General features: G+C 34.5%; 3 protein-coding genes across 16 annotated transcripts in view; 1 reads left to right on the forward strand and 2 right to left on the reverse strand.

Annotated features, from left to right (window-relative positions):
• C3G (C3G guanyl-nucleotide exchange factor) overlaps positions 1 to 14,556 on the reverse strand; it is a 31,427-nt gene extending 16,871 nt beyond the window's left edge. For 4 of the 12 annotated variants that reach the window (XM_076130166.1, XM_076130118.1, XM_076130142.1 and 1 more), the window contains exons 1-2: positions 5,712 to 7,366; positions 1,339 to 1,507 (exon numbers count right to left, since the gene is read on the reverse strand). In XM_076130166.1, the coding sequence (XP_075986281.1) occupies positions 1,339 to 1,507; positions 5,712 to 6,369 (827 nt within the window). In that variant the 5' untranslated portion in view covers positions 6,370 to 7,366. Of the gene's footprint in view, positions 1 to 291; positions 863 to 1,338; positions 1,508 to 3,179; positions 3,429 to 5,711; positions 7,370 to 14,368 lie in introns of those variants that run through there. The other 8 variants (XM_076130135.1, XM_076130157.1, XM_076130101.1 and 5 more) reach the window with 6 other exon arrangements.
• Positions 14,557 to 15,043: 487 nt separating this feature from the next.
• Positions 15,044 to 22,805, forward strand: hyx (cell division cycle 73 hyrax). Its single transcript, XM_076130212.1, has 12 exons — positions 15,044 to 15,394; positions 15,476 to 15,581; positions 15,684 to 15,803; positions 16,176 to 16,321; positions 16,447 to 16,672; positions 17,963 to 18,134; positions 18,257 to 18,388; positions 18,560 to 18,740; positions 19,107 to 19,221; positions 19,438 to 19,579; positions 19,836 to 19,977; positions 21,802 to 22,805. The coding sequence occupies exons 1-12, from the start codon at positions 15,264 to 15,266 to the stop codon at positions 21,836 to 21,838; spliced, it is 1,650 nt and encodes a 549-aa protein (XP_075986327.1). The 5' UTR covers positions 15,044 to 15,263; the 3' UTR covers positions 21,839 to 22,805.
• Positions 22,806 to 22,867: 62 nt separating this feature from the next.
• Positions 22,868 to 27,030, reverse strand: part of sbm (L-type amino acid transporter sobremesa) — a 31,263-nt gene continuing 27,100 nt past the window's right edge. For all 3 annotated transcript variants that reach the window (XM_076130208.1, XM_076130199.1, XM_076130211.1), the window contains exons 9-13: positions 26,637 to 26,864; positions 26,349 to 26,445; positions 26,089 to 26,238; positions 25,393 to 25,561; positions 22,868 to 25,261 (exon numbers count right to left, since the gene is read on the reverse strand). In XM_076130208.1, the coding sequence (XP_075986323.1) occupies positions 25,194 to 25,261; positions 25,393 to 25,561; positions 26,089 to 26,238; positions 26,349 to 26,445; positions 26,637 to 26,864 (712 nt within the window). In that variant the 3' untranslated portion in view covers positions 22,868 to 25,193. The remainder of the gene's footprint in view (positions 25,262 to 25,392; positions 25,562 to 26,088; positions 26,239 to 26,348; positions 26,446 to 26,636; positions 26,865 to 27,030) is intronic.

The following is a 27,030-nucleotide window of genomic DNA, read 5'->3' on the forward strand; positions in this document are numbered from 1 at the left end:
ATTTCTTTACTCTGCCTCTGGTTAATTTTGATACTCAAAGGCATTTTTTTCCTGTGCAAGATTACATAATTTGATTTATTTTCAAAGACTTTATCTAGGTTAAAAGTTGCAGACCCAGACACTATCATTAAGTAAATTTCACTATCTAAGAGCATCGTTACGATGTTTGTCACATCATTATCACCTATCATGATAAAATAGAAGTTCAAGGATGATGAGATCGCGAGTGTAAATGATCGTCTTTTTACATCGGTAGTGCCTTGTGTACGCGTAACATTTGCCAATTCATACCGTTTTCCATTGTAAGCAAATCTCCGCTGGAGTTTATTTGTTCGTCTATTGAACCAGTCGCCGACTGGCGATCGCACGGCATTCGACATTTAGTTGGAAGCACCGACAGCCACCACGCCTGAACCGCAAATAACACTCGGCCGCAGCACTTGCTCTCTGAGATCGTCTTGCACACAAAACTACTTTCGAACAACCTCACTGAGACATAATAAAAAACTAGTGTCCACCGTCCCCTCAATAAATAAAAAGCGATTCGGTCACGCTGACAGCCCACGCGCGGACATTAAAATGTAATCACTTAACATTGCACGCACTAAACTAATGAGATTTCAGCGGACAATGTACTAATGAGCGCGACAGTCGCGGGTCGTACTCATGACTCATAATTACTGCCACATTTAGTGCGATGTCTACATTAATAACGGCCCCGATAGTTGGACTCTACGACTTCACCGAGTCTTTAACACTTTACCGTACACGTTTCGACACAACACAACGGTTTACGTGACTATTTTAATAAAAACTTAATCACAAAACTTAACACAATAACATTGTTCTTGCACCAGTGGCAGAGATAATACTGTTAGTACGAGCGACACTTTCTTAGCTCGCTGTCAGTCTGTTCATAGATAGCACAGTTATGTATGTAAATTTATCAATATAGATAAGAAACAATATACAGTTTGAAGATTTCATTGCTATGTAAACAAGTTGATAGATAACATTCGTACAGTGTGAGATGTAATCAACAAAACATCTGCACTTGAAATGATAATGGAATTTTGTAAAATTACGCTAATGAATCAGCAACGAAATTCTATTTTAGAGGATCAACTTTTTTGACTGTGATAAAGTTACGTCTAAAAACGAAATATGGATTACGTAGTGCATTCCGTCATACTTATCACCAATAAAAGTAATATTGATAAACAGAGCGACTTATGAAGCCAGGCCGAGATATCCATGTAATACACCTAAGTGAATATGTGATAGGTCTGAAGGGCGTTATCGAAGAGGCGAATACGCATGTGTTGTGTAGGAGTTGACCTGATATTAGAGGAGAGATGTGGCGGATGATGCTGCTGCGCCGGCGAGCGCATGTTTGATATGCGCTCTAGCAGGTCGTCCTTGAATGAGCGCGCACGCCTTGCCAACTTGTTGGCACCGCGCAACGACCCACGATGGCCCGAGCTCCCCTCGCTGCCCGATTCGTTCTCTGTAATTTTATTAAATAAATTAATACAAACTACCTAAGTGACTATAGCATTTGAGGAAAATGACACAGGTAACAAACAAACCCTACTTGGAACATTATTACACACCTGTGTTTACAACTACTCATGGGTTAAAAGTAAAAACCCAGGTGAACAAATCGTTATTAATTACCCTTATCATTAAGTAAGTATGTCACCGCGATGATACTAGTAAACACATCTTTACTTTAGGATGCAGCTTAAGGTAAAGATTCAACATGGAATAAAGCTTAAAGTAAATAGGTCTTTATTCCAATGTCACAATCCTCGATTTTTGTTTTCTTTAATACAGGTCAAGGAACTTGGATCGTGGGTGTGGGACTGAAGCTTATTTCGGAGCTTACAAACTTTGAACAAGTTATTGAGACAAAAGATTTTTACCAAAGCATCAAGAAATATATAATACGGTAGTCTGGAAATTGTGGGTGGGTCAAAGTCTGAACACCTAGGTCAATAAAGTATTACTAAATACATAGTGTCACTAGATTAATCATCGATATAGTGAGTAATAAGCAACAAAGAATCACTGTTTATAACGTAGTACGAACATGGATAACATCTTACAATATTACGTGTGAGTAAACACAATCGTCTAACGTAAACACTTGCCATCCATTTTTGAGATGACCTTATACGTGATACATAATTGCGTCATCGCGACATTGAGCATCAAATCATTTATAGTTATAGCCAGACATACATTAATTAAAGGTCAAAAATTGCCAAGAACATTCCGAACACCCATCATACTACATATTTCATATACGTTCTTAAATATTGTAACAAGTTAAAGCAAAAGAGTTAAGACGAAATCATGACGAACAGCATTGATTTAGATAATTATAAATGAATTTATCAAGGAAGTATCAAGGAATCAAGTAATACCTGATCCAAGAGTAACTATGTAGCTAGCTTATACAAATATGTCTGGGCGACTTTAGTTTTAAACAATGTCATTTATTTAATCACAGCTGTATCATACGCAGAAATATCTTATTAAAGTTTGGCACCCAGACCAGTTTCTAACAACTTAGTCTCTGTCTTTTACAGGAGAAGAAAACCATAAAGAGCGGAACAAATGAAACATATTCGAGGATTTGCAAGTTTATATTATCAAATTACCTAGGTATATAATGTGAAGGAGTCACATTATAAACGAATTTAGTTAACCTGTTTGCAATGGTACATAGTCAGATAAAGTAAGTACCTAAGCCAATAACTAGTGGTCTATTAAGTTCATAACCGTTGCAGCTTCATTGGAATTGTAACTTCCTGGTGCTCTCATCCAATGAAAAAAATCCAAGCACAAAATCATTAATTACGATTTTTAATACTAAGGCCATACTTTATAATAGTTATATTATGCATCCTCTTATTATACAAGGTAAATTCCACATTCCTGAATGAGGAAATTAAAACGCAATAACCAAACGCAACACGATTACATACACCTATATTTAGGAACTTGAGGCATAACCAGTACATAAAAAATAATTACAGGTATACAATTCGATAGATCTAATTAGTGTAGTTTAACGTAAATGATCCGATTGTCATTCGATGTAATATACTTGAAACTTTATTGTTAAATAAATTCAATAATTTATTAATGAACAATACAAATAGGACTTATACCTTAAGCACTCCAAGACCTGCAGAGTTAGTCCTTCTCGATTCACAACAACCCGATGTAGATTGAACTAGGGGTCACAACCAGGGGTAGATATGAACGTAGTAAACATGAGTTTATCAATTATAATACAGATGACGCGTGAGTTTATAAATAAACACGAAGGCGACAGGAGGACGCGCCCAAACTCGCAGTGACGACTGGCGACGAGTGAACCAGTGAACCTCCGCACACGCACCGAGCGCGACAGACGGACGCCGCGGTACATACTAGCGTCCCATGTCTGCCTGCATGCGTCATACATAACACATCACAAGCACACGATATTAAGTCCTACTTAGAATGCTTCGGTGTTACGCGCCTGTCCTGTGTCGTTGCCTGACCCTTAAGCGGACAAGCCACAAGTCTACGGCGTGCGTAATGGATAAGCAATATGATTTTTAAAATAGGATATTTCAACATTTTATATTTTAAATCCGTTATAGTACATTCATGCTAAGCTTACTTAAATTAATATCTTTATTGCCGAGAGTTGCAATTATTTCAATGACATTAAGAAGATAACCAGATCTATGAATTAATATTCATACATAGATGTGCAAACGTGAATATTAAGTAGTTATGTATTGGGTTAAGAGAGAAAATTAATATTAATGAATAAATTTAAAATAATCACGATTCTGCAATTTCTTTAGCAGCTGATTTAGAAACACGTAGAGAACGAAAGTTTATTCTAATTTATATGCAAAATGAGTGATATTTGAGTCTTATCAATCTGGAAACCTACTGACCTTTAGACTGGTTATAAGAAAACGAAAGTTGTTTTCACTTATCACATTAAATCTGTATAAATTTGAGGCAAAGCATCTCAATATTCTAAAACAGGGAAGCGATTACATTGAAAACATTTAATTTATTTACGAATTTGAGAAATTGTGTTTACGCCGAGCCATGAGTAGCGTAGTAGCATTGTTAAGTCATTAATAAGCTTTTTTTGTCAACGGCCTTAACATTATGATAACAATAGAGACAATGGTGTAGGTTCCCGCGTCTCTTACGTGTTGTTACACAAGATCAGGCATTTCATTAGAAGCACTACCTGTTTATAAAGCGCATAGATATAAACAAGGAAGAAAAATCGAAAGCTTTGCAGCCTCTCTTCCGTTTGGCATCGTGGAAATGGCACACGGTATCTTGTTACGTGTAACTTTCAATTTTGTAACACGAATATGAAATATGTTATCGCGTTACTCTATATTGAGATGGTTTCATAGCATAGTATTTTAAAGTAATCATACTGTTAAATATCAATATCGCGTTAATCGCAGTCTTATTATAACACAGAAAAAAGAAAGTCTCATAAACACAAATATCAACACAAATATTAAAATTGCTTTCGTTAACTAAAATTCTCTATTAGGATTTGATTATAAGGATATGTAAATAAACAACAGCTTTACAATACTTCGTGTATAGGATGTACTGCTTTGTGGAGAAAAACGCAAATCTACATGTTATTATAGGAAGCCTATGTCTTGAATCAAATTAGAGGAATATTGTTTCACCGTGTTCTGGACTAAAGAAACAAAGAGTTCCAGAATTGTAATTCCAGAAAGTTAGAACCTGCAGTTAAATGTATTTAATAATCTTAAAAGGCAAGTATAGTTTCTAATTCTATTATAATAAGTAAGCGAATATGCCCAAACAAAGAATGCCCTATATTTTCGAAAAGCACAATTAACTCAATGCATCGTTGCTGAACTAACGATTGCTTCGCAACAAAATAATACCCTAACATTGGTGACATAAATACCGACTCCTGACTAAACGAGACATCGTCAAAATATAACGCGCGGAAACCACGGAAATAATATATATATGGACGCTAGACGATGCATTATGTGTGCGGTGTCGTAGGTAACGCGTTTTGTTCCAGCTTGCGACAGATTCTACTAGAATATCACATGAAGCAACGCGTCTGCTAACATAACAGATAATATGTGTATTGAAGTCAATATAACGGCTCAGGTTAAATTGTACTGTATTTGTAAGCAGACGATTTTCATGTATTCAACGGTAAATTTTAGAGGAGTCCTTTAAATTCTGCGTTTATTCTCTCTTTTCAACATAGATAATGAAGAATCGTTTTCCATCTTTGCAACCCAGCCTTATGATATTATCCATGCGTAACTTAAGTTAACTCTAATAAATAAAACCCTATTAAATTAGTTGCCATAAATTTGTTCTTTAGAGTTCTTTCTCTAATCTGGATAGAATAGCGAAAAATCTAACTAGAACAGTGAATACCGAATTATTAAACAGTAGAGGAATCGAAGTGTAGGATAATCAATGCAGCGCTAAGAACGTTTGGACTAAGCCTAAGCAATACGAAATCAACGAGGAAAACTTTAAAATTAAAATGACAACGAAGTAGTTGCTTATACGTGACATAAATTACCATAAACATATCAGAGACGAAAATAACTTAATACTAATTACCTAACGAATAAATAAATCAAATATAGTTAATTCCGTACCGGATTTTCCTGGGACTCCTTCGTTATTAATTTGCCGATAAATTCCGGGTCCTGGTGCTGGAGTACTTTGAGAAGTACGTCGATGTGCTGGTCTACTTTGGGCGTCGACGATAGAATATGAGGTACGACTGTCATCGCTCCGTGACGCAGCTACGTCTCGATCCCCCAATGGAGAAGCATAGTATTTCAAATGCCCATCATCTCTCAAATTTTGAAGACTACTTCCATGTCTTATTTTGTCCTTATAAAATTTGGATAAATTTTTCTTCGACGGCTTTAATGTTAAGTTATCAAAACTTTTACAGGGTGTTAATGAATGGACATTGTTGTTTTTTAAATCGTAATATTTATTAGGGTCAAACACAGTCATTCGCGGACTGTGATCTATGATAATGTCTGGTGTTTTATATTTCAAAGGGCTAATACTACATGGTACTCCTTTTTGTGTATCTGCTTTATGGCGATTGCCCCTGTATTTTATATTTCTAATGTTACGTTTAATGACCGACGATCCTCTTTCTTCTAGAGCTTGTATCACATCAGTAGTCTCTAATAAACTTAAAGGTGTTAATCCGTTTTTGTAAACATGGTAGCTTCGCTTGTTTCTTCTTTGGTTGAGATTATCATCATGAATAAAACTTTCGTCGTAATGCGGCATTTTGTTTTCCAATTCTACATAAAACTTAAATCACTCACGTAAAACTCAACTTAAAAGCGAGTTCATTCAGTTGGGGTCACGTGCAGATATTTCCCTAGCAACCGGCAATCGCTACAAGGCGGATGCCGCAGTGAAAAGGAGGGCCCTCTAGAAATCTATGAAAGTGGGCAATGCACTTCTCCAAGTTTTCATTGAGACATATTATGTTTCGTTATCTGATTAAATCTTGCTCGTATCAGGATACTGTCAGACTCAGAAATAGCAAATACGTTGCCAGATACAATTAGATCATTATTTATTTACAGTATGTGCTCGTCGGTGTACACCGCGACGGTCGTCATAATATGAGCATCACGCGCGTCTGCTCTACGTTGACTCGAGTCCAGCCGAGCTGTCAACCTTGGCACCACCAATTCGAATGCAATGAAACAACACACCGCATAAACATTACACTATTTTTGTCTGGGTGACCGATGCCCTTATAATAATTATGTTCTCACAAGATTTTTAAAACACAATGTTATGAACTGGCTATATCATTGGTTAAAACCAAATTTGGCACAGTTTATTCACTGACACACCTATTGAAGAAAGTCACAAAATCCAATATTCTACAAATATTTACGCTAGGGGAAATTGGCATCGGAATTTATTTACTTTCTCCACATTTGGACACTGGTTGCAGTTTTCACTAGAACCAATTTTGAACTGGACACACACATTCAACTAAGACTGCCGAGATATCAACAAAAACAATTTCCTTCCGCCACATTTTTTCAATTACAACACACGACCGAACAAATACCCATCTAAAAATATCTGTACTTTTTCACAACACGATCTCGATATTCAGCAGAGCAACGAGTGAGCGAGCTCATGCGCAGCGGACCATAGTATTGACACAGGGTGTCGATCGGTCGCGAGAGTTGGGCGGCGCGGCCGGCGGCGGCGAGCGACGGCGCGGCACCACTGCCAGCCTGCGACCGGTGCTGTCACACCGGCGAGAGTGAAAGTGCAGGCACCGCCGCACATCTCCGCCGTCCAACTATTATACACCTGTCCCAACAACACATACACCATTCCTACGACTAATGCCTACTTATTGCATAACAATCATAACACTCGTAATCTCTACTTTTTCGTACTACCTATATCGCATCGTAATTGTACTTAACATTGGTTAAACAGGCGAATGTAGGACATTGACAAAATATGATGATGTAATGAAATGTGATCTAACTTTTAATACATCAATCAATGAGGCGCAAGTGTTTCGTTAATCTCTGTCGTGATCGATACTCGGTATTACATATGATAGTTATCACAAATATTTTATAAAGTTTCACAAAGAAAGTATTAATTGGTTATACTCTAATAAGTTTTTACAATTTTACATCATAGACGAGCACAGTTCGTTGTGTGGTCATAGAAACTTAAGATGTATATCAATGTCAAAATTACTAAGTAGTTAAGCTCGTTACAATAACAAAACTAATTGAATCCTCCAAAATAAGTTTTCTGGCACTTGTGCTACAACTTAAAAATTATACATTTATGCTTTCATGTTAACTATGTTTTATCACTACCTCAAATCTTCGTAACATGGTCACAGAACCAAAATATGTCCAGTTTAATGTTATCTCGTACCGTTAATTCAGATCATTATTATAAACCGTCGTCCTCCCCCTTTATTAATTTCCATCAAAATAGAGTCACTATTTTATAACTGTGAAATCTTGCAAAATATAATAAGATAAATGGACCCGTACAACTCTTTCATGACACAGATAAACGGACGGCAACATGGATTGTCACGCAGACGAATATAAAAAAAGAAGTGCAAGTCACGGAACTAATTTAACACGATTGCACTTTGCAGATTTTATAAGAGGCCGAACTTTGCTAAATAGAAGTGTGTAGTTACCGCAATAGAATTTAGACATTTTGTTTGTATCATGCGCAAATTCTAGTGATTATATGAAACTGCAAACATAAATCTTTTGCTTTAACGGTTGGATTAGGGTTTTCTTCCGACAGCAGCAGGCCACACGGAGGCACGCGCACTCGGCCACCGGCCACGGTCCGTGTAACTCACTTTCCAATAAACTAGCCGCGGTCGTGATACCTAGCTAACGGGATCATATACTTCTAGGTACATTGCAGCTTGATCATTACTCCCAAGATAATGTAAGGTACGCGGTCGTCCGTTACCATTAACTCATTGCGTGCTTAAATTCAATATCATTTGAATGTACGTAGCGAACTCACATTTGACCGTCAAATTAATAACAGCACTTTAGATGAATATTTCAAACGCGAATTATATTACGGATACAATCTTATTAACGTTTTAAATAGTTTAACGTTACGAAATCAGCGAACGCTTCGCCACATCGTGATGGCGAGTTTATTCAACATTGCGGTGACGACCATCTCATCACGAATCTGCGCAATAAGAAACGGTAATGATAAAACGAATTACATTGCGTTTCGAGGTAGAATCGCTTCTTGCATCGATCGCAAATAAAGAAAATCACTTCCGGCGCAAAGTCCCGTATTTCAATCTGCTGCTTTTCCTTTAATATAAAAAAGGTTGTTAGTTGTTTTATACTTAAGAAAAAACAAATGAGTTCATTTATTGTAAGAGGGATGTGCGTCACTTATCTTAATAAATTAAACGATTTTAAAATACACTAATATTCACTATTAAATTGAATACAATATTTCTAAAAGCTGAAGGTCGTAAACCTTTCCATAGCAATTTGTCAATTCGTGTATTTAATTGTGTATAATAGGCGTACAGTAATTGACACGCAAGTATTCTCACGTTTACACTGCACTACTGCAGCATTTCCATTAATATTTCGGAAATATCCATTTCAACCTACATTTTTATTACAATTACTAATTTCGAGACACGACAAGCTACATTTTCTCACTGTCAGTGTGCTTAATAAATATTAAATGGTGTCATTTGTAGTACGTTATAAGAACAAAGTAACATTATTATCAAGGTGTATTGTGCAAATTACGTTTATTCTGAGATTTTGTACATTAGTCGCTCTGTAGAGATGTATTTTTAAAAGGAACATCATTTGTGCGATACGTTTAGTTAAACATAGGCCCTAAATGATCGATGTTTTGATAAAATATTTTGGTGTCTGTATAATATGTCTACCTTGGTTTGTCCTATACATACCGTTACTAAACGAATAATAAATTTAACAATAAGGGAAATAGACTCCATTAGACATTAAGATATTTTAGGGTACTGTGCTCAGACAACTCCTAAAAAAAATCTTAATATCCAATTAATTATATTGCTTATGTACTTTATATAATTTCTACACATCGAAATCTTAACAGCGCGTTTAGGAATGCTTGCATAATCGTTAATACGTAGTCTTATAAATGTAGGTAATATTTTATTCAACCCTTTCACTTTCGTCACTTATAAATTACACTTACGGTGCTTTATGAGAACAGCCATCAACATGAATCAAGAGTCGCCGATGAGAATTGAATTGGCGCACTCAAACAAACATTTGCATGGAAGACGTTATGTGAATAGCTTTGTAATCGAGGTAACATGTGGCAAGTGCAAATGGGTTCCATATAACGGGTCTCTATATTCAGAAGAGCATTATGAAATAACTCGACTGTAACTGTAGAGGTGTACACTGTACAGACACATGTGGACAAAATTGATGTCTACCTTATATTCCATTCCAATATACATATACTTATAACACTTATATGGATGTAGATATTAATGATGATGGATAACAAATGCGTTGCGTGTAACTTGCCTCATTGCATGAAAGGTTAATTTTAGTTTGCGTAACGTGTTGATCTAGGTGAGAAACACAATAACGATATAGGTAATAAGTTAATAATTTGAACAATGATACGCAATACTGACTAAACCGAAGTAAATACTTATGTGTAGTTTGTACCTCACCTAGCGATCGTCATATTCTAGGTTCGATTGATTTCCCTAATACTGTTTTTATTCCGAAAATCTTTAACTCCCTAATTCCTTTAAGCAAAATAGAGATAATTTAACATAACATGAACAAAACTGAAGATAAAAGTAAACCGTGCCTGTCTGACAACAATTAAACTAAATACGGTTATACTACAATATTAATCTTTAAATTCTACCGTAGTAAGCTCGTATAGCACTTGTTGAACGATCCGATCCGAGCAATATTCGAGGCAGTAGTAATTACGCTCGATAAACCTAGCTTCAGATAAAGTCCCGTTACCAGCTTTGAAGATGTCTAACTTTTACACTCTAAAATGAGGACAGGTGTTTCGTTAGCAACTTATATGACATATTATGAAAAACAATGAATGAACCGTTCAAGTGGAGGCTAGTTACAGTAATATCTTATTCTAATTAAAACGGTTTCAAGGAATAACCGTCGTAGCACGTAGTACTTGTATGAGCGGAACATCTAACAAGTCTCAAGTCAAGAGGCTGTATGACCGCGATCACGTCTAGACGTCCGTGACTGTTATACCACGGAGTAGATCAATGGACAGTGATTAACTATCTCATCTTTTAGTACAAGTAATATAATAAGAACCAAAAATCGCAAACACATTATTATGAATTAAGTTCGGGTAATTAGGCATGATGGTACACGCAAAAAGTTGAATCATATGTCGGTGTAACAACGAGGTGGTAACGTGAATTATTTCAGAATCATGTGAACCTCTCACAGTTCCTTTTCCCATTTGATCAGATGAATATAAATTCTCATCAAAATTGAAATCTGCGAATCACTAAGTTTTGTCGCGTTTCGTGTTTACATTTCGGTTTCTGGACAACGAATCATGTTATACTATCAACCAACGTTTTTAGATATTTTATTATACTAGATACAGTTCTATGTACGGTATCGAAATACTCTTTAAAAGGAAGCTTTTTTGGGATCTAGTTTCAGAATTATGCTATTTTCCACATTGCCATAAAATTTGTAACACAAGTTACATTTGCATTATTTCTATAGAAATTATCATCAGTAACTATGAAAGAAAAATATTAAATGAAAAATGGCACATAATAATCTCGCGTCTCTAGGTCTCTTTGCCAGTCTCGACAGAGGAATGTCTAATTCAAATAGCCCTATTCAGAGTACGCGGTCCCGTTACGAATTCCGAAAGGGGTTAACCACCGTATTCGCTTTCCGCATGTTGTATTCAACATATTTTGCTATTGACATGGCATAACAGCGATAATATATTGTAAAATTTCGTAACATCTGATTATTTTTATACCAGCTCTGATTTTTGATAAGCGTGTATTTTCCTTGCCATTATTTCCCTGCTATTGAAAACTTAGTATTGAGGCGCTTTTCTTTCCACGGCTTAAGTATGTGGGAAACACGCCTAAACTTTCTTAATAGACGACGTTAAATTGATCTGAGTATGCCGTAGCGGTAACTAAAACATGAGACTTGTTGAATCTGTGTACAGAATGTTATCAGAAATTGCTTAAAGCTTCTCGGTCACGTATTATTGCAGTATTCTATGGCTGTGTAAAACTGGCTGCCAGTGATATGGTTGAAAAAACGTTGGAACTAATTTGCCAAAGATAGAGAATAGGAGCGACGTAGGTACAGTGGTTAGTAATGCACGTACGGTTGCTTAGTTCATGTACCTACTTACTGTCAATTTCGTTTTGCTTTTGCAATACCAGTGTTTTATGTAATAGTATTTATGTATAGGGAAAAAAGACTGATCTGTAAATGGATAAAATTTGTTTACTTCGTTAAATAATTATACATATTTACTTCCTAGAGCGGCGGAAAATGGAACTTAACTAATAAACAGTCCCAAAGTAGGTCACACACGTTAAAATGTATCTTGTGTGTCAATCCATTAGTATTGGAATTTATTGGTTTATCAAATAATAGGTAGGTACTTATTTTAAATTTCATTTACCAGCGTTTCTTTTGTTGTACACATTAGTATAGGACTCGCAGTTTCTTCTCCAAAAAATTGCTTAAAAAATTATGCTTTCGTTTAAATGGCCCATAGCTTTATTAACTTTTGGTGTGCTTCAAAAACTTCATACTTATACTCGACACAACTTGGTAATATATTGTTCTTGTTTTAAATTACAGGGAAATTAAACCATGTGTCAAACAATTGAGGAAATGTGTGTTCTATTTGTTATGTATTTATAGATTTACGAACGCGACGGTTTCACCTCTTCTGGATAAATATCCTGTAGCAAGAGACATTTTGACAGACTTTTTAGACATGTTACTTTTTATATCTGTCGAGTCGGATAGTCAGACCGCAAATGACAAAACGTACACGTATTATTTTATTACGCAAAATTGCAATTCACATAGGTAGCCACAATAGTACATGAAACAAAGAGTTTTTGTGTTGATAAACTCACAGATCAGTCGATAAGCGAATCCAAATAATGTGGAACGGAACAAGTTGACGCGCCGGATGCTGAACTCGGGTCGCGCAACCAATACTCATTGACTCGAACTGGGCTGTGCGCTTTTGTTCTAGCTGCGTCACGACATTACTAATATACCTACTAGGTAACTACACGTAACACTAATTCATTGATAAAGAATTCATTGCTATACAATGTTTTCCCAAGTGTTTAAAATGTGCCATTCTTATTTCGTAACAAGAGTATAGATAGCCGTATTTTAGCTCCAACAGTAAGGGCAAAGTTGTTACACTAAAATAGCAACTTAAAAAATGTAGTGGATAGATGTTATTCCTAGATTTGTAAACTTAATAGTTTTGAAGTATTGGGTCAATATTTGATTTTAACATAGATCTTCTAATATTATTGCTAACATTCTGTTTAACTGTATAAACTTTTATATGCCTACACATGTATACAATATCTATTTCTATTTTTCCTCATAAACTATGTGCACCATGGATTATTTATAGCAAATATAAATTACTGGTTTATTATATTCTTATACATTATAAGTAATATGTATGTACCTAAATAAAACAAGGTTTATTCTTGAAATATGAAAAATAAACAAATATCATTTTAAATAAATTAAATATTTTTGCTTATGACCAGGTTTTTGAAAACTACTAGGATTTAAGGAAATAGTCCTAAAGCAGGTGATATTTTGTGTGAGACAAATAAGACACCAAGATCTTAGGATCTTAAAAAAATCAAGCCGGCAGATAAAAAAAAAAGATACCTATGTCAATATAAAAACTGTTAAATTAATGATTGTCATACATGTCATATGGTTATGAATAAGAATTCTTCAAAAGAAGCTTATCAACTTTTTATCTAATTTGTTAGTGTACTCAATATGTTTTCCTACTGTTATTTTCATATTCTTGACTTTCAGTCAAAAATGCTGAATACATCATAATTCATTATGATTATACATCTTTTTGTATAGTAGTCATTTAAATGTGTTTAAATTAAAAATGTATAGGTAAGTAAGCACTTGTTAGTTCTGTTTTCTGGTCTAGTGTAACATTCAAACAAGAACCATGCATAGTTAAAAAAACTAGTAATAAAATATTATGTAAAGTTATATTGTTTTATAAATACATTATAAAACAAAGGAATAGGTACTGAATAATAAATTATTTTAATAACGAATAATATAGCATTTTATTGTTCGTTTTTTTTCAAGTTCCATCAATATAACAACATATTTCTTTCGTAGAATTGGCAATATAATTTTTTATGAAAATTGGTCTTTGCCTTTTACAAAAGCTAATTTCTTCTCAAGGAAAATTTTATTCAGGAATCCCCAGACTATCAACAGAGTGCTGTGAGCTCCATAAATGTGATAAAGTGCCAATACATTTCACAAAAAGTGACTAAAAATAATAACACACTGTAGAAATATATACGATACAGCAATGCAATGATCATTGGATTAGAAAATATAAATAGAACTAGAGAAACAGATGAACAAAAACTACAATAAATTACTAAAGAATGAAAAGCATAATGTTACGCATAACTTACCTTGCCCGCATTTCTCAGTCTTTGGAGTGGAAGTCATTTTATGGGAACTAAAACCACTATGTCATATTATCACAATTGATAAAGTTTCAATTTGATATAATTTAGTAATTAGAACAGAATTCACAAAAATATCATTAGACTCGACCGGCAGCCATGTTTAGAAAACAATTTATAAATTGTTGCAGATAACGCCATCTATCGTGTGACTAATGATAACTTAATAGTATTATTAGCAGAAAGTAATCGCAGATGGCGCTTTTAAAAAATACACAAAATATGTCATCTCATTTTCGTGAACTTCTACATTTATTCAAGTAAACGCAAAAATAAATAGTACATTTTAATTAATAATAGTTTAGGCTAATTCTATTTGCATTGTTCCTCAAAGTTTGATTAAAGATGGACAGTGAACTCTTTAGTATTTTTGTCCTGTTCATGTTATTATTTTCTGGCAGTGGATGGGGGAACTCACTTTTGTTTCAAAAAAAAATCTTTTAATTAAATCAATATCCCGTTGACTTACTATCCTAAATTACAGTTTTATTTAGGTAAATATTAAATAAACTCAACCTATTCAAAGCCACCTTTAAATGTGTATGTACTATGGAAATAGTAGTACTATTTTAGTAAATCCCTAGCTCACTGGCATCCATCTTTGTTTTGCGTAGTCTGTGGTCTTTCAGTTTACTTTATGGTGGTTGTGTCACTATGTGTGTGTTGATGTGTGTATTCCTCGTTTAATGTGAAAAATGAGCGCGATATCGTATGATACTGATCTTTCACAAATGTGATAGCTACGTTGTGTATTACACACGGTTAATTGTCCTGAGTAGATTCAACTACAGTGTGTAACTTATATTATTTCTGAAAACTACAGTGAATGAAGTAGGTAATCATGGCGGACCCGCTCAGTCTACTTCGCCAATACAACGTAAATAAAAAAGATATAATTGAACGCAACAATCAGATCATATTTGGTGAATTTTCTTGGCCCAAAAATGTCAAAACCAACTATCTTATGTGGGGGTAAGTGATGCAGATTAATTACCAATAGATGAACATCGTGACAATATGCCCGATTTCATAACAAACAAATTTTACTTTCAGCTCTGGAAAAGAAGGCAATGACAAGGAATATTATACACTGGAATGCCTTCTGTTCATTCTCAAAAATACTCAACTTACACATCCTGTCTATGTGCGACAGGCAGCCGTAAGTAAACTTGCTTTGCTCATGAATTTATCATGAATAATTTTTATTGAATTGAATCTAGTCGTGTTTTAGAGGATATTATAACAGTACATTTTTCAACAGGCTGCAAATATACCTGCTGTGCGTCGTCCAGATCGTAAAGAGTTACTGGCCTATTTGAATGGAGAGACTGCTACTTGTCCATCTATTGATAAAAGCGCTCCTCTAGAAATACCAACTCAGGTAATATTACTATTCATTGCAATGCTCTGCTGTGTAAAGTGGTAATACCCAGTATGCTTGTATACAGGACAGCCTGTAAACGCACCCCACTCTGTAATTTCTGTTAATCTAGTGGTCCTGAATTTATATTTTGCTAGTATAAATAATGCATAATTAAACAATTGAATGCACAAGTTGAAACCTGTTTGATCATGACGTTTGATTTTATCTGATAGTATTAAAATTCCAGTATATGCACGATAATGCATGATGGAACAGGTTACAACATACAAGTTGTAAGATAGCTGAAGAAATACGGGGGCCTACTGTATTAATGAGTAGTAAAATTGTATTACTTCATTCGAGCATTTTAATGTGGAAACATATTTTTAGGTGAAACGTACTCATGACAATGACGGAGGAGAATCTGCTGCAAAGAAACCTCGTATTGAGGAGACTCACGTGCAGAAAGTGCGAGAGCAGCTTGCTGCTCGTCTTGATGCACCTAAAGAAGCATCCGTGACAGTGGATAATATTAAGTAAGATATCTATAATCATAGTGTGTCCTGGACATATGTAAGAATATTTATACATTAAAATAAATTTAACCACTGAACATCTTTCATTCACCATTTTTATTTTATTTTTTTTTTATTTTGAAAAGGTCCTTGTCAGAGGCTATGTCTGTGGAGAAGATTGCTGCAATCAAAGCTAAACGTCTAGCTAAGAAAAGAACCACTATCAAGAGCAATGACTATTCTGACACACTGGGAGTAGTTGGATCAGACTTCAGAGCCATCCTTGACTATGATGTAGATCTTACCAAAGATATTATCAGTCGGGAAAGACAGTGGCGGACTAGGACCACAGTATTACAAAGTAATGGAAAAGTATGTATCAAAATTTTGATTTTAATTTTACCTGTTTTATTTAAGTTACAGATTATTTATTTAATCCACTACTATCCCACTGCTAACCACCAGTCTCTTAATAGTAGGTGGGTCATAACTTACTATCCATTCCCAGGCTGTCTATTTCAGAAGGCACCTGAATCCTTACCAAAAGTAATAAAATATTTTACTACCAGTTAATTCGGCTAGTCTTTATGAAACACCAAAAATGCTTTTTAGTGGAGATATTTTAGATTGATGATGTCAGAACTTAAGTATTTCTATATTGATGACTAATTTAAAAATTGTATTATATATAAATTATTTAAGACTATTTAATTATTTATTTGTAATATTATGAAAATACTACTAACATAGTTTAAGTATTTTGTATGTACATTTTGTTGATAACTTTTTAACTATTGAAGAAATATTATTTTTTGTTAACACAAATTAACTTCACTATACATATAAAATAGGCTAAGTTGATATTTACTTGTATTGCACTGAATTAAATCTACTCACTTTTAAATATGTTGGTTATACACAGGATTTTTTTGTATAAATATGAATTTGAATTAATACTAACTAGATTGTGGGTTTGGTATAACATAGATAGCCATTCTTCGGTTTATTAACTTGCTGCAGATAGTAACATGTTTTTACACATATTTTCTCTTGAGAGATAGTCAGAAAAAAGCCTAGATGTTAGTAGTTTTTCAATTTATTAACTTGCAGGCAGCAGGTATAACATATTATTATAGTCTAGTTTGTTAAGTAAAATTTCCATTCCTATATGAAAAGGTGAGTACCTATTACCTATACTATTTTATTGGACATGTTACGAGACACAGCCACTACTAATTAGTCTAAGAATTGTACTTGCCATTAAGGATCTTTAGTAACTGCAACATTGCTTAAACCACTGGTGCACTTAGGTTTCAATTCTGGTGATTTATCTTGCTAATTTTGCACTCCTAGGTCCAGAATTAGGAACTCCGAGGTCCTTTCAAGGAAGAATGAATTATTACTTGAAATCAAATATAATATTAGTAATCTGAATCAGTCCTGCAAAATATATACCTATTTAAACAATAATATACTATGAAAATATTGTCTTGATTCTGCTGTATTAGCATGTGTTTTACTCTGGGTGTTTTAAAATAATGAAAAATAGTTATGTAAACCATACGTTGGAGATAAAAAAGATAAGTTTAAATGAATTATTATTAATTCATATTTTTTGTGCTGACCAATTATTAATGCGTATTTTATATTAACATTTTCCAGATGTTTGCGAAAAGTATTCTCGCCTTGCTGGGTAGTATTCGCGCCCGTGAGGAGGGTCGGCCTGGAGCGCCGCGGCCACAGCCTGTTGTGATGCCGCAGCCCACCACACTGCCCACTCAACAGACGCAGTACAACCGATACGATCAGGAAAGGTTTATTAGGCAAAAGGAAGGTAAGTATCGTCACATATATAATGATGAAGAAGTATTCTACTATTATCCTTTTTATTTTCATAAAGTAAATATGTTCAGCTCTAGTGCTTGTACTTAATGTGTCCATTTTGCTTTGTTACAGAAACGGAGGGCTTCAAGATCGACACCATGGGTACCTATCACGGTATGACGCTGAAGTCCGTGACTGAGGGACCAAGCGTGCCTGTGGCAGCGCGCGCGCCACAGACACCCAACCACCCGCGACAGATGTCACGTACGTACCCTTTAAATTACAGACACCAGTTATATAATTCCATTGTATTTAGTAAATAACTACATATTTTGTGGCTTTTTAAGTCTTTCAAATATCGATATTTGCTATTTTTTTTCTCTCTCATTACTTTATTCGTCGGTAATTCAATTCGAACTGTATTTTTTTTTATAGAAAACGGTGCAATGGGCGCTGGTACGCCAGGTCGCCGGGAACTGTTGCCAGTGACGGCGGCGCGGCCTCCACCCGGCTCCGGCGGCAAGCGACCTTCCCGCACGCCCATCATCATCATACCTGCAGCAACAACCACTCTCATTACCATGTATAATGTTAAGGACATACTACAAGACTTGAAGTGAGTCTATTTACTTTGAGTTTTTTTTCGAGTTGGGTTTCTACGCGTAAATGCTGACTTCTTTAGACGCGAAAATAAATTTTCTTTATATTGAGGAGGTCCTTCAAATTGTACTTGTATTCCTAGGGATACGTTGACTATAAAAGTTCAAGAAACGCTGTATTGTTATGGCGGCTGACAAAATTTCTATCTTTCTTAGCCGCTTCTATGTATTGAGGTCGCTTAACTAAGGATTTCTAATAAATTCATAATGTAAAGGTGAAAAATAGAGACTAGAAAGTAGCATCATTATCTAATGAGATAGTTGCGATTTAATTTAACTACTTATATGTCATCGTTGTATACTGAGACGATATTTTGTCCTAGATTCGTTACTATAGAGCAGAAGAAAGCTGAAGGCGCAGCGCGTGAGAATGAAGTATTATTGCAGAGAAGAAAAGGTCCAACGGGAGATCTCCCAAATAACGCGACTACTATGACGGTATCAACATTTTTTTTTAGCATTCATTTCTCTAAATCTAATTTAAACTTTAAATCGTAAGGTTATTTTCTTAAATCCCTATTTGTCCGACCAACTAGCAGCCAACTTACTTGATTGTTTATAACCGGTTAGTAGGTACAAAAAGTATCTACACTAAGTTAATTCTTTCTTAACTTAATCTGAAGATAAAATGTATAAATTTATTGTAATTTGTAGGTACCTTATCGAGTCGTGGACAATCCAAGCAGGTTGTCAGCGGCGGAATGGGACCGCGTGGTCGCTGTGTTTGTGCAAGGACCAGCTTGGCAGTTCAAAGGCTGGCCTTGGGATGGAAACCCAGTACAGATATTTGCTAACAGTGAGTATGACAGCTGTACCTTTAGAGTATGATTTTTTACTGATTAGTGTAAATCGGCCTACTTTTTATTATGTCAGGATCTTGTTTTTGCCCTTAATTTGTTTTTTCAACGTAGCTTTAGGTTTCTAATATACGTATTGGTTGTCTCACTTTACCTATAAATGCATTTTTCATACTATCATTGTACCCTTCGGATGGAGAATAAATTGGCATTTGTTGTAATATGTTTTTATAAACAGCTTATTTTGTATTTCAGTATGCGCCTTCCACTTAAAGTTCGACGAGATGAAGCTGGACGCTAACGTCGCTCGCTGGGCGGTGACTGTCCTCAACCTCAGCCGCACCAAGCGCCATCTTGACCGCGCTGTATTACTCGGATTCTGGGAGACACTCGACAAGTACGTATTATTTATTTCCTATTTCTTTAGAATTAAAAAAGTGATTTAGGCATCCTGTCACTGAAAAATATCAGATATTATGACGTAGATCATTAGGCATTATTCTAAATCCACGTTTAACCTTTTCACCGCCAGAGTAATATTGAAAATCGGTGTTCCCCACGCCAAGCAATAAATTCCTTCGTTTATACCTACAAAATAATAGTCACGGGAAAAGTGTATATCGATAAAACTTCGATTAATTTTACGTGTTCTTATATTATGAGTAAAAATTGCATAAAAGTACCACAAAATTTTATTGAATTTCTCCCATGTGTCAACTTTACACTACTCAGTACTCATTACCCAAAAATAACAATGATATACACGAACAATTTGCATAAAAAAAGTACTTAATTCAAATATTTTATTCAAAAAGTCACAGCACTAATCCCAGTTGTGACGACACCTTTTGACGTTAAGAAACGCCACTGGCGTGGTCAGCGCTGCGATTTCAAATTTTGCCGCCTTATATTAGAGATGTACCAGTGTGGCAAGTCGGAGTGAAGTATAATATATCGTTACGTTTAATCATTCATCTGAATACGTTAAATTATAATCAATACTCAATTTTGCACAATTGTTTCGTACTCGTATCTTACGATTTTAATAAATGTAGAAATAAAATTTTCGTAATATTTTTCTAGTCTATAAAATTTATTTTGATGTAGTAACATGGAAACACAGTTTGAAAGAACTCTATGACTCGGTAAAATAAATATGTTTTGTGCTCTATGATTCGAAATGTCACTGTTATTCCGCGTACTACGAAAATATTTTGCTAATTATGTCTACTTCTAAAGATTCTCGTCCATGTTCACCAAGCCTAATTAGCAATTTAAATAAAAAAAGAAAAGTCAATTACGCCGATAAACAAACCCAAGTTACTTCGGACGACATTATTGATAATTTATTATACACAAGAATTTATGTACCTATTATTAATAACGTATTGCAACAACACTACGAGTGTCCAGCAGCGCGGGTGACGTCAGAGCGCGCCGTCTGATTCCGTCAGTGGCGTACGAAGCACTGTAAGGGATTCCGCTAATAGAGATGCGCGAGAGTTGCCACAAAATGATCGATTTGCACTTATTTAGTCATGAGTTTATCACTAGATATGGTAGTTTTATTACATATTTAGGTTTGTATTGAATCTAATTTAAAACATATCAGACAAAAATTTTTTTTTTCAGAAAGGAGTGAAGTATTTCAATTTGTTTTCGAAATATTGCATAAAGTGTTTAGATTGTAGTCCTTTTCCTTGCACATCACTAGTTGACGCGTCTTCACGTCTGTGGCGTGGATTTGCGGGCTAAATTTATACATTTTGCATGATGATTTACTTTGTTTTTTTTTCAGGTACAACTGTCTAATTATTATATGTCTTTGTGTAATAATGTAATAAATATGTTTAGGTAATAATAACAGGAGAAAGAAAACACTTGAAACGTATTGTTGTATGTTTATTTTGAACTATAAAAAAGTGATATTTTTGACGTGCTATCACGTCGATGGCGTCGTGAGCGATTTTCAATTTTACGTCTCTTAACGTCCGTGGCGGTGAAAAGGTTAAGGAAGCTTATTATAAAACTCGGCTATTAAGCTTAGATTCAATTGATATGTTTATTAAAGGTTGAATTTTATGTGTAGTTATAATAACTCAAGTAAAACTTCTATTCGTTATATAATTCAATAGAATTATCTTACTGCGACTGATATTATTCTTAATCTGTTATATGTAAGGTTCTACTCAGTAATAATGAGTATTTTTTATTGTTCCAGGCACATGATGAAGAATAAGCCGCACCTTAGATTCTAAGACCGTTATAGCTATATAATTTTATTAATATGTAATGCCATGTAATTATCAGATTGCCTTCAAAAGCAAACCGAATCTAAGTCAATTCGTAACATTTAGAAATATTTTGGCCAACTCAAATAGGGAACTGATTATATTATCATGTGTAAGATTATGAAATGATATTCTTTATTGTAAGATGAAAATTTTATATGCAGATTATATAAGTAATATTACATTGGACATTGTGGTGTATGAACCATGTAATTTTATTTTATTGTTAGCTAAGCTCGTTTATACTTTGCTATTGGGATAGCTTTAAGAGAAAGGCAAATTTGTCTCAATTTACGAAGCAATTTATTGCTCTCTTAAATTGCATGTTTAATGGCGCTGTGTAAACGCTCTACGACTTATTATGTGCAATATATAGTTTATTAGCTAACGCACTTTTTAAATTCTTTTTATTCTGCTCTGAACTAAAATTGCTGTGACTGCATAATTCTGACGTTACCATGTTTTTAAAGTAAATAAAAATTTACTGACTGTACTTACCTCTTTTTACTATACTTTTTATATATCCTAGACTTTATTATAGTGTAGAATTGGATATTATGCTGATTTTGTTGCTTATTGTGCTGAACTTTATTAAATGCCCTAATGCTACCTTTTCCAATGAGTAAAGCAAAAGTAAACGTTTATCTGTTGTAAAATAAGGATTCGTTAAGCCTATGACGTTGCAATGGAGCCATTTTTTAAATATTAACGGGAAATATTCTAACGAGTTATAAATATCTTTAGTAAAGGTTTTATAGGCATTTATAAGAGTTCAGTCGTTTTCTACGAAATCGGCAGTGAAATACGATAGTGTATGGTGTAAAAAAATACTTCTTGTTATTCATATCGCCAAAATATTTTTAAATGATATAGAACTGTTCAAAGATCAGTCGATCTTTGTTTATTGACAACAATAAATTGTTGAACATTATAACTGTGTTTTTATTTCATGAGATATTAGACTATTCTTGTTCGGTGGATAAAACAGACGACAGAAACACTTAAAATATTTTATTTTCGGAAATCAATAACACTATACTCAAAAAATACTAGGTATATTTAAAAAGTAATCTGGTTTATTTGTCTTTATTTAAAATTTCATTTCAATGGTAGTATAATATAATAACAATAAATAATTCTGATCTCTCTCAGAGATAAGTACACACATATTAAATATTATGTAAGTAGATATAGGTATGTTTTTAAGATATTATCTGTACACAAAATAAAACCATTATTTTTTTACCCATAACAATATCACATCGTTAGGTGTGTACTTTCTGTGTGCCCGTTTTTGCTTAGTATTAAGTAACTCTAAAACGATGTACTCTTGAAAACTTCCAAACTGTTAGATACATGGAACAAAATAGGGCATTAATATTAAAATAAGTATTTATTTTCAAACCATTTCTAAACAATATACCTAAAAGTAATTTTTAAAAACGAATAAAAACAAGTAAGTATATTACCATCAATATTAATTAAAAAACATTTAAGATCGATACTTCAGTTTGCCCCGGTAAGGAATGATAGGACCAAATTTTACCGATCGCAAACAACTTTCAAACTACAACACTTATGTGAGTGAAACTGAAATTAATAAAAACAAATCTGAATTGAATACGTAATCAATTACCAATTTTCTTCTTTCACAATTATATTTAAATACTATTGTAAGTGAGACATTCATATTATAATATGTTTAATGCAAAACAGCGTTTGCAATAGAAATACGTTATCGTTAATTTAAGTTGTATCTATACATTCGCCTTCACATTGACATTGTAGTGCAATGAATACAAACACTTCTGATTTTATTGAGGATCATTTGAAAGATACTTTTATTAGCTCAAGTGCCTCGTCAAATCAATGAATGTTATGTCACTCACACAAGGGTTAATGACTATAATATAATGTTAAACACACTTTAGTCTTTCAAAAGGGATAAATTGCTTGTCCAACTTTATATAACAGTAACTGAAATTAGTGATTATATTTTATTGCCTTTATCTAGACTATCCAGTGTGGATAAAAGTTTGATTTTATTAGTGAAATATAGAATAATTGATTCAAAAGTTTTACGGATAAGTACTTGTTTTCTTGGTTACAGCCTAGCGAGTCAGCACCATAAACGAAACTATCCCCTGTAACTATTACATTTAATGCAAACCGAATATAATTAAGTATATTATATTATCAAAATAAAACACATCGCTATACCTACTGTTTAACTTCTAAGGCTGGCTAATGATGAGACAATGAGCTACAAACTATGAGTTTAGCACAATCACTCATAGTGATGCGAACAGGGCTTAAGTCTTATCGAGAACAACAGCATACCACGTATGTTATTACATACAACAACCTTACAGCCCATTGTGTTAGGTGAGACTTAAGGACAATACACGCACAGTAGCAATGAATTATAAACAGTTTAGGTACAACTACAATTATGTTGTGCTCAGCTACCTAAACCGTAACACTTCAATCAAGGGAAGGATCATATCATATCGGCCATTAACTTGCTTATGCAGAAAAGTGGTATTAGTAAGTTGTTAATTTAATCCTATTATGGCAAAGGACAACACGAGAACAGCAAATGACATCATAAGACTAGGTCTATAGAGTCATAAAAGCTGCGGATAAAATAGCTTGATATTGGTTTGTGAGTGGTCTTTGAGACTTTTATTCTTAACCCTCACCTTGCACGTTCAACCCACATAACTGGATATATCATATACTTACGTGGAACAGCTCCGATACCTCGAAATGCATGACCCCATAGGAATGATTCGTGCAAACTAATGAAATGAACGATGTCTTTACTATCTAAGTTTTAGCAAAAAATATTGCCTTTTGGCTTCCATATCTTAAAACATTGCATAAATACCAAATAGTTTTTTTTTATAAGTACAACAATATTTTCTTTTTTATTCCAAAACAAAAGTGTAAAAAGCTTTACGCTGCAACAACATCAAAATACCATGTAATTTTTTATTCATTATTATATTAATATTAAGTATATCAATATACAGCAATTTATTGCATTTACACAATATCGAGGGCAATAATTTTGGGTAAGGAACATACCTATCAGTCAAAAAATTATATAAAATTTTAAACTAAGGAACTATAACACCACCCCCGTCATTGATGGAGTAATTTAAATGACACAAACGATTTGTTTAAAACAACGTGGGTGGGTGAAATAGGACCAAAATAGTTGACAATGTCGAAATCCAAATAATACTTAGATATGGTATAACAAATCGACTTGAAATTATGTCACAGTAAGTTATTTTAAAGTCCGGTTTAGACTGCTTCAATATTCAAAGGTTGTTGAAGTTGGCACCACCTCCAGCACCATCTGCAGGAAAACTGTTATCTTGTCTGAAACAAAAGCAAATTACATAAAAATCAACACACTGTAGACAGTAGAGTATTTAGGTTACACATGCATTTTGAACCTGCGATCAATCTAACAAACGATTTCTCCAGTTTCAATAATAAAGATGGCTTACCCATGAATGGCAGCGAATAGCCCCACTTGACGAAGGGCACATACACGACCAGGCCGGCGCAGATGAACGCAGCAGCGTAAAGGTACTCCCACTGGGGCTTGTCTACGATCGGAGCCACAACCAGGTAAGTTGACACGAACAACACCAATATCGGGATCACAATCGGCACCTGATTGTGAAAGGAAATAAAATATATTGCCAGAAACTTAGTCACAATCAATATAAAGGAACAAGGTCATGAAAGGTCAATGGTATTTCTACATGAGTAAGAAACTTTTATGTTAGGAATGTTTACGAGCGTTGAACTTAATTCAAACTTGTACAATTAAGGACGTTAATGAACCCCTGCGCCCAAATAAGTAGGTATGATACTACATTTATATTTTACTTTAATAATTCACATATTTGGAAGTAATATCTACTAAACTGTAAGTGGACTGACCTCTAAACGGGTAGGTAATTGTTTTAACTTTATTTTTGACTCGATCACTACGCGCGTATCAATGCCTGTCGTAGGCTCGATTCCCACTTTGAATAAATGTTAAAATACTTCCGCTTCTTTATTAATAGAATATTCATAATTACAGCGGGTATTTTCTTTTACTTAACAAAAGAAAAAGGAGAATTGCGACATCATGTAGGTACGTCACCTTTCTTTTTAAACATTCTGTTCGTATAGCTAGTAATTAAACGTACCTTATAAGGCCTGGGTGCATGCGGCTTCGTGTGTCTCATGACGATCAACGCAAGCATAGAGCCACCGTAGAAGATCCACGCGGTGAACGAGAAGAAGTCGATCAACGAATCTATCGTTCCGTACAACACCATAGCCACCGCTATCAGGGACTGCAACAATAACCAACTAATTAATAACAACAACACACAACTTTTTACCTACTAAACTATGAGCATGAGGCGTGTAATCCCCAAATTCGGGATTCTATTTAAACACTTACGTGGAATATCAATCCAGGCGCAGGGGTGAAACGGCGCACGTGGACATACGACAAAATATCCAGTAAATGACCCTCACGAGACGCGGCGAAGCACAACCTGGAAAAATACTGTGTTGTGAACTTGTAACCAAACTCTACTTTGAACAGTAATGAGCAATTTGAGTAACAAGACATATGATATAGTAGCTTTAGCGTATTCAGGATTTTGGTACCTACCTACTTGATTAATATATATTAATCAATAATATATGCAATAATATATCATAATGATATGCAATTTCCACATACCTTCCAGCCACAAACAAGGTGCCATTAGCCGATCCGAAAGTTGAAATAGTAACAGCCAGTGGCATGAGCCAGGCCATAGGGCCCAGCAGTCTGTTGCCAAACGTGACGGCCACGGCCTCGCTGTCTGCCATCTCACTCACGGACATCACCGCCAAGTAAGACACGTTCACCAGCGCGTAACACAACGTCACCAGGGGAATGCCAATTATTATGCTCAACGGCAGATTCCTAAAATTTAACAATATGTTATTCGTATTGGATACCTAATTACAACCGCTTTTATGCAGCTCTATCTTATTCTGACTCATACTCAAGGAGTGCGAACTATTTTTATCAGTAGTAGATGCTTTAAAAGCATGTAAACAAAATGCAATAATTGCAAAATGATTTATAA

This window comes from Anticarsia gemmatalis, chromosome 2, assembly GCF_050436995.1.
Source record: "Anticarsia gemmatalis isolate Benzon Research Colony breed Stoneville strain chromosome 2, ilAntGemm2 primary, whole genome shotgun sequence".
Taxonomy (NCBI): domain Eukaryota; kingdom Metazoa; phylum Arthropoda; class Insecta; order Lepidoptera; family Erebidae; genus Anticarsia; species Anticarsia gemmatalis.

Excerpts from the sequence above, each read along its gene's own strand:
- hyx (XM_076130212.1), top strand. The coding sequence starts at position 15,264 with ATGGCGGACCCGCTCAGTCTACTTCGCCAATACAACGTAAATAAAAAA. Across the intron at positions 16,322-16,446 it reads GTGACAGTGGATAATATTAA|GTCCTTGTCAGAGGCTATGT; the intron begins GTAAGATATCTA and ends TATTTTGAAAAG. Across the intron at positions 18,135-18,256 it reads GTTTATTAGGCAAAAGGAAG|AAACGGAGGGCTTCAAGATC; the intron begins GTAAGTATCGTC and ends GCTTTGTTACAG.